The sequence below is a fragment of the Chrysochloris asiatica genome, unplaced genomic scaffold (assembly GCF_000296735.1).
Source record: "Chrysochloris asiatica unplaced genomic scaffold, ChrAsi1.0 scaffold00132, whole genome shotgun sequence".
In the NCBI taxonomy this organism is placed as follows: domain Eukaryota; kingdom Metazoa; phylum Chordata; class Mammalia; order Afrosoricida; family Chrysochloridae; genus Chrysochloris; species Chrysochloris asiatica.
This window is the reverse complement of record NW_006408650.1, coordinates 8,386,015-8,393,241: the sequence shown is the minus strand read 5'-3', so window position 1 is coordinate 8,393,241 and position 7,227 is coordinate 8,386,015. Positions and strand designations below refer to the sequence as shown.

Sequence of the window (7,227 nt, the reverse complement as noted above, 5' to 3'; positions counted from 1 at the left end):
TCATATTATCAAACTAGTTAGTTTCTCTCTGGATTTCTCCACCTGGGATTCTGGGAGCCAGAGGGGGCCAGGGAACTGAGGTCTGGGCTCATGTCAGTAGGAAGGCCAAGTCTAGATTCCCTTCCCTTCAGAGAATGCTGGTAGCCTCTCCCAGTTTCCAGCCAATCAATCCACCATGTTTATTGCCCTTATGTGCTGGATGTTTAAAGCACTTTGTTAGGGCTGCAGGAAAGGTCAGAAAGACACCCAGAGTTGCTTCCCAGAGTGTGCCATGTATCTATGCATGAGACATCCTGAACAGTGCAAAGCAGTGGCAGATTGGCAAATTTTCCTTGGAAAGGAGCTCTAAGGGAGCAGAGGAAGAAAGAAGACCTTGTGTGGGGTCAACAGCACAGGCTTCTGGGAAATGGTGAGCACCTTAAAGGGGAATGAGTTGGGGGAGGTCAAAAGGAGTGGGAGGGCAGCCCCATAGAGAAGTGGGGATGTTGCGAGCCAAGAAGTCACAGGAAGAACAAGAAAGGATGGTGGGCCAGACCTGAGCAGACCCTTCCGTCTGGACTGGTCATTTTCTATTGTGACAAGGAGGAAGATAGGGCTGGAGCACATGTGGGTGCAGGCTGCAAGGCCTAGAATGCCAGGTGAGGGAGTTTGAACTTTCACTTCAAGGCACTGGGAGCCAGCAAAGGTGTTAGGAGCAGAGAGTGCCAGGGTGGAGCCAGTGAATGCCCTACTATGATTGGAGGTGTCAGGGAGTGAGGCAAGACTGCAAGCAGAAGGTAACTCTGAGTAGGGGCTTGTGTGATCACTGGGATACAATATGCTCACTTGTGCAATGTCCTCAGAGTGGTGAGACTTCTTGAAGGTAAAGGAGAACTGTGAATTGAGCCGTGTGCACATTTCATTTTTGTTTTTGGAAGGGGTGGAGTCCTGAGTCCTAGGATCTGAGCTGTCTGTTGGTGGAGGCTGTCCAGACTGGGGCAGCTCAGAAAATCCAGTTTTCCCCGTCCACAGGGAGTTGGGTGGTAGCCAGAGACCAGTGGGCGGAAGGAGGGAGAGAGGAGCTGCAGATTTTGTGGCCACGGTGGCAGGGTTCAGCATCAGGTGACATTCCAGTAGGTTCTGCCCAAGGGCCACTTCCGGGTACATTTCCAAAGGGGTCATCCATGGGCAGCCAGTGGTAGGAAAAGGGCCAAGGACTATCTTAGAAGTTGAGTTCAAACAGCAAGTCTGCAAAGCCTAAGAGAAAAGGCTATTTGACCATCGCTGCAGCCTGGCCAGTATTGGTTAACAAGGAGCCTGGGGACAAAGAGAGGTCAGATGCAAAATCTGTTTACCAGACCATGGTGAGGCACCCAGCCACCCAGCACAGGATTCCAGGCACCTACCTGTCAGCCAGCCAAGAGCCCAACCCTCAGCTCAGCAAGGGGCTCGTCTCGATTCGTTGGTTTCAGAGATGTCAGCTCTGAGTCCAGGCTGGAAGGCAAACACACACAAACACCTAGGAAGGGGAAGCAGAGGTCCCACTCCCTAGAGGAGGAAAAGGCTTCTGCAAACTGTCACTATGACCTAGGCTCCTGCTACCCATTCCAGTGGGAAGCCCCTCTAGGGAGTATGCTCAACTGTGGATTCATCCAAGTGCAGAGTCTGGTTACTAGGACCTCCCACTCTGACCTCAAAGTGTTGACCCAGGGGAGCTGAGCAGCTCTGCAGCAGGCATTGGGCTAGTCTGCCTCCCAGGAACATGTGGTGCTGATGGGCAGGGCAGGTGGCACTGTTAAAAGGCCCCTGGTATGAGGGGGACCCTGGAGGTACAGTTAAACACTTGGGTGCTAACTGAAACGTTGTGTCTCAAACTCACCAACAGCTCTTCAGAAGAAAGGTGTAGTAATGAGCTTCCATAAAGATTATGGAAACGCTATGAGGCAGTTCGAATCTGTCCTATAGAGTTGCTATGAGTGGGAATCGGCTTGATGGCAGTGAATTTGGTTTTATTTTGGCGTGAGGGGGTCTGTATCTCAACTACTTATTGCTATTGCTTTGGCCATACCCACTGTCAGCGAGTCGATTCTGACTCATAGCGACCTTAGATGACACAGTAGAACTAACCCATAAGGTTTCAAGACTGTAAATCTTTACTGAGGTAGACAGCCTCATCTTTTTCCCTTGGAGCAGCTAGAGGGTTGAACCACTGACCTTTCAGTTACCCACAATACCACCAGGGCTCCTTTGTTTTAGCTATGTTGTTGTTGTTACATGCTGTTTAGTTGCCTCTAACTCATAGCGGCCTTGTACACGGTTTCTGAGGAGCGGCTGGTGAGTTTGAACTGCTGACCTTGAGGTTCAAACCAACCTAACGGTCCAGTGCTCATCCTACAGTATCACACCACAGAAGAATGGATATTCCACAAGCATTTACTGAAAACATCCGCCTCATTCCAGGCTCTGTGGCAAATGTGGGGACAAGAAGATGAGTGAGACATAGCTCTTTAGAAACGAAGTCTACTTGGAGAGACAAAGATGTTGTTGTTGTCAAAGTGTTGTCAAGTTGGCTCTGACTCCCGTGACCCTGTATAATGGAGTTTCTGAGGAGGAGCTAGTGGGTTTGAACTGCCAACCTTGTGGTTTGAAATGACCTAGAGGTGGAGTGCTTATCCTATGGTGCCTCATCAGGACTACTGAAGTTGTTGAGTGCCTTCGAGTCCGTTCCCACTCATAACGATCCTCCGTTGGGTTTCCAAGGAGCAGTTGGTGGGTTTGAACTGGCAACCTTGTGGTTTGCAGTCCAGTGCTTATCCTATAGCACCACACCAGCACTCCAGATTTTTTTTAAAAGAAATTGTGTCCAGGTAGAGAAATGAGGGTGAGAGGGGCAGAATAGAATGGCACAGCTGTTCTGATCATGGCAAAACTGAATCGAAAGGATATTGGAATAGCAGCTTCAACAAGAGTTTAGGTTAAAGACTGTCAGCCATCTTTACCTGAAAGGACGAGGCTGAGAGTAATGGGCAGTCCACACCAGGAGCAGAGACACTGACCACTGAGCCTCTGTAAGTGTCAGACTTGTGGTAGGAACATTCTAGACATAACTTCCTGTGCACCTTATGACAAGATGTGAGCATGGTGTTATCACCCTTATTTTATAGTAAAATGGGGCTCAGAGAGGTGAAGTGACTTGTCCTAGGTCACACAGCTAGCAGGTGGGAAGCAGTTTCATTCACCTGGCACCTCTTCAGTACCTCTGACTTCTCCTCAGCAACCTGGGACTCCAAATGAGACCAGGATACTCTTGCAACTCAAAAAAGGCAGGTTTTCAACGAATAAAGGTAGTTTCAACATGCCACTGAGAACTCAGGCCTTGGCTGCCCTGGGAATCAACCCAGGATTCCTTTGAACAGTGGGCAGTTCCTGGACAGTCTCCCTTCTCCCAATGTTAGTTTTTCTGGGGATACGGGAGTTTGCACAGGTTTATATGCCTGCTGGGTTAAGGAATCAGGGGCCAATTCAGTGGTTGGACTCTTGGAAATCAATGGCACACCAGTGGCATCTCTCGATCATCGATAGGCTGACCAAGGGTCTGACTCATCTGGTGGGGGCCCCTCATGCTCTCCAGCTTAGGTGTCTGGAGTTGTGCTAAATCCCGTAGCTAAAGTAGAGAGGGCAAAAGGGACCCTGGGGACCCAGAGCCCAGGTCATCTCCCCTGAGTGACTTGCTTTGTCTTGGAGCAGATCTTGTTCCAGAAGTGAGATGGGATGAAAAAAGCAAGTAAGCAGTCCTCAGAAAACTGCCCTACTTTCCCACTGTCATCCATGCAGAGCTGGGTTGGCCCAGGGCAGGACTCAGCTACCGCAATGTCCAGTTCTAAATGACTCCCAGTGGTGGCCAGGCACCAGACACCCTATCCTTTCCTTAGTTTAGGCTGGGAGTAAGGGGAGAGGAATTGTCTCTTTGAAACTACTTCTTGGAGCTTGAAAGCAGACGGACTGTCTGCTGGGCCCGGACTCACCTGAGTCTCCTTCAGGTCACCAGTTCTCAGTCTTCCAGATCACTTCTCTCCCACTTTCCCCTTGCCCCTAATAAACCAGTGAACAGACTTCTCCCAGTAAGTAGGTTACAGCATAGTCCAGGGTGAATGAACATGAGAATCAGAGGCCAGAACGACTTCTCTGCACACACACACACACACACACACCCCGGGTGGCCATCCAACTGCCTGGACATTTTAAGGGTTTGCCCACCCTCTCCACGTACCCTCTGGCTTTGGGTGAGAAGTGAGGTGCAGCTTGGTAGCAGGAAGGTGCACTGGAGCATAAAGTTTCAATATTGCCACAATCCCCAGAGCAGCCTGCAAGGCAGACCCCAGGAAGGGATATAGTGACCCCATTGCCATTTAAAGAATTTCTGGTCCATGGTTCAAACCCACCAGCCGATCTATGGGAGAAAGATGAGGCTAGCTACTCTTGTAAAGATTTGCAGTCTCAGAAACCCTAAGAAAAGGAGCTCTGGTAGCGTAGTGGTTAAAAGTCAGGCTACAAACCACAAGGTCAGCAGTTAGAAACTACCAGCTGTTCCGCAGGAGAAAGACGAGGTTTTCTGCTCCTGTAAAGATTTACAGCCTCAGAAACTCTGTACAGGGTCGCTATGAGTCGGAACCGACTCCATAACACATAACAACAACAACAAACCTTCAAAAACAGTTCTGCTCTGTCGTATTGATTCAATGACAGTAGTTTTGGGTTGGTTAGTGCCATGGGGTCGATTTTGACTCACAGTGCCTCCTAGAGTTTCCAAATCTGTAGCCAGAGGTTAAGCAGCTGCTAACTGAAAAGTCGGAGGCTCCAACTCAAAGATCTGGGTGTGTACTATCATAAAGATGTGCCACTTTGCTTCCTGTCCTTTTAAGGTTCATTATAAGTTGGAATCGACTCTACCGGCTATGAGTTTGATTTTTTATTTTATTTAAAAAAAATCTTTAAGGGAAGAGACTGCCACATGTTTCTGTCCGCAGAGCAGCTGGTGGATTCCAACCATGGAGCTTCCCGCTGGTGGAGCATTTAACCAATTGGGATCCAGGTCCTAGAAAACTAGGCGCCACCCCTGCCCAGGCCACTAAGTAAACATTCCCTCCCTCTCGGAGTCAGAAGAGGTGTTGGGGGTGGGGGAAGGGACCAGCCTGAGCTTTACTGCTTGGGCAACTGTGGTGATTCACTCAGTTAAGACTCCTGGTTGTCAAGGATCGAGGCACTCAAACAAACAGCTCCGAAGGTATCCCTTTCCATTCCCTGTGCTCACCTTCTACCCACCTTGCTAGACCCTAACTGGTGACCAGCTGCCTCCCCTCCCGCCACGAGCAAACACACTCCATTGCCTCTGCACCACCCCAACCGGCTGGCTCCGACCACGCGCTGCTGGCGATTCCCCAGGCAACTCACGAGGCCCCGCACCCTGGAGACCCGCACCGTGCCCTCTCTGCGTCCCTAGAGCCCTGGTCATGCTCAACAACCGCTCCCTGCTCCGTGCGTCGCGGCCCCTTTGGGGCTCACGTGCTCGCTAGTTAGGCCCCACTGTGCCCCTGGGCTGCGTAGCCCACACCCAGCGGAGCCCGCTGCCCAGGGGGAAGGCGATCGGAATATCTCATGTTGTTTACTATGCTGGCGAGGTCCCAGCTTGGCCTCGCTTCCTTATTTCCGTGCTTCTCTTTCTGTGGATTCCTGGAGCCGGAGGGGAAAGGGTGGCTGCCACCCGCTGATCCGTCCCGCTACCCCAAGCGGGGGTGGGGTGCGCAGAGCCGAGCGGGGGTGGGGTGCCTGAATCCTAACTCATGGAAAAGTTCATCAGCCACGGGAGGGGGAAGACTGGAATGTAGATCGCGGGGCCGTGTTCCACACCGTACCTCAGGGAACAAGACCCGGAAGGCTAATTAGGACAAGTCGGAACAGGGAACCGGGACGCGGGGAGGGGAGCGCACTCCGAGCCGGACCGAGTTTAGAGCTGTCTCAGGAAACCCGGTGTGGGCTAGTCAGACCTGCGCGACCTTTGCCAGGTGGCTCTAGGTTCGGTCCACAGCGTTAGGGGCGCGCGTAGTGTAATTCCCACGCACACTCAGTGGTTGGGTTCTGGGGGGCACTGCGCCTGCAAGAGGCGGACTTTGGGTGTGTTCACGTGTGCAGTCCCCGGGAGGAAATGGGGGCACAGGAGGTGTGACAAAGAAGAACTTTGTGTCCGAATGTGCGCTTGGCTCAGTCGGGAGCAGTGAACTGTGCCCAGCGGGTGTCGTTCACGGGAGAGCACTGACGACTGGGTGTCCGCTGTGGAAACACCAAAATCGCAGCCGCGTGGGTTTGCGCGCGTGCGCTGGAAGGCTGCGGGAAGGGAAAGCCTGTCCGAGGGGCGTGCTGAGCTGCACCCTAAACCGCTTTCCTGAGAAAGCAGAGTCCAGAAAGTGAGTGAGCGTGAGTACACGCTCGCCTACGTGTGGGGGCGTGGCAGTAAACACAACAACCCACCTACAAGCTCTGCGAGCAACTCCGAGCTCCCTCCCTGGCCAGAAAGAGAACCTCGGCCCGGCCTGGCAGTGAGTCCCAGTGGGAGGGCGGGCGGGCTTTGTTACTTTGTAAACCGATTGCACATACCTGGAGCGCCACGAGCGCTGATTAGCGCCCTGGATGGAGGTGATGTCACGGTGATGCAGGCATTGGCCCACCCCCGGCAGAGAGAAAGGGGCCGAGCGCAGGGGAGAGGCCGGGCACTAGGGCCAGCGAACGTGCAGGCGTCTCTGCCGGGTTCCAGGGAGCTGCAGGCCCTGCGTCCCGATCCCCTGCTTGGGCCCCGCCACCAGAAGACAGTGCTAGGCCCTGGCCCAGCGCCGAGTCCCTCCCACCCCTGCACGCGCCCCGCCTGGGGCTGGAGTTGGCCCCATCGCCGCGCCGGAGCCGGGCCGGTGGCGTGTCCCAGGTGAGGGCTGCTTTCTGCTCCTCCCTCTCCTCGGCCGCGGGAAGACTCTGGTCGGGCGGGTGGGGAGTGGGCGAAGGTAAAGGGCCAGGGATGGGATGGAGATCGGAGCTGGACTGTTGGAGATGCCGCGCCAACTCCGTTGGGTCTCAGAAAGTTTCCAAGCTGAGCTGACTGGGGAGTTGGGGGTAGGGGGCTTCAGTCCCGTCGCTTAAGTGCCGAGTTGGGGGCAGAGAAAGGATTCCATTATCGGGTCTCCCAGAGCCCCCTCCACCCCG

General features: G+C 53.4%; 1 protein-coding gene across 1 annotated transcript in view; it reads left to right on the top strand.

Annotated features, from left to right (window-relative positions):
• GPR142 (G protein-coupled receptor 142) overlaps positions 1-5,556 on the top strand; it is a 57,898-nt gene extending 52,342 nt beyond the window's left edge. Inside the window, exon 8 of the mRNA XM_006869689.1 lies at positions 5,350-5,556. Within this exon, the coding sequence (XP_006869751.1) occupies positions 5,350-5,556 (207 nt within the window). The remainder of the gene's footprint in view (positions 1-5,349) is intronic.
• The last annotated feature ends 1,671 nt before the right edge of the window (positions 5,557-7,227 follow it).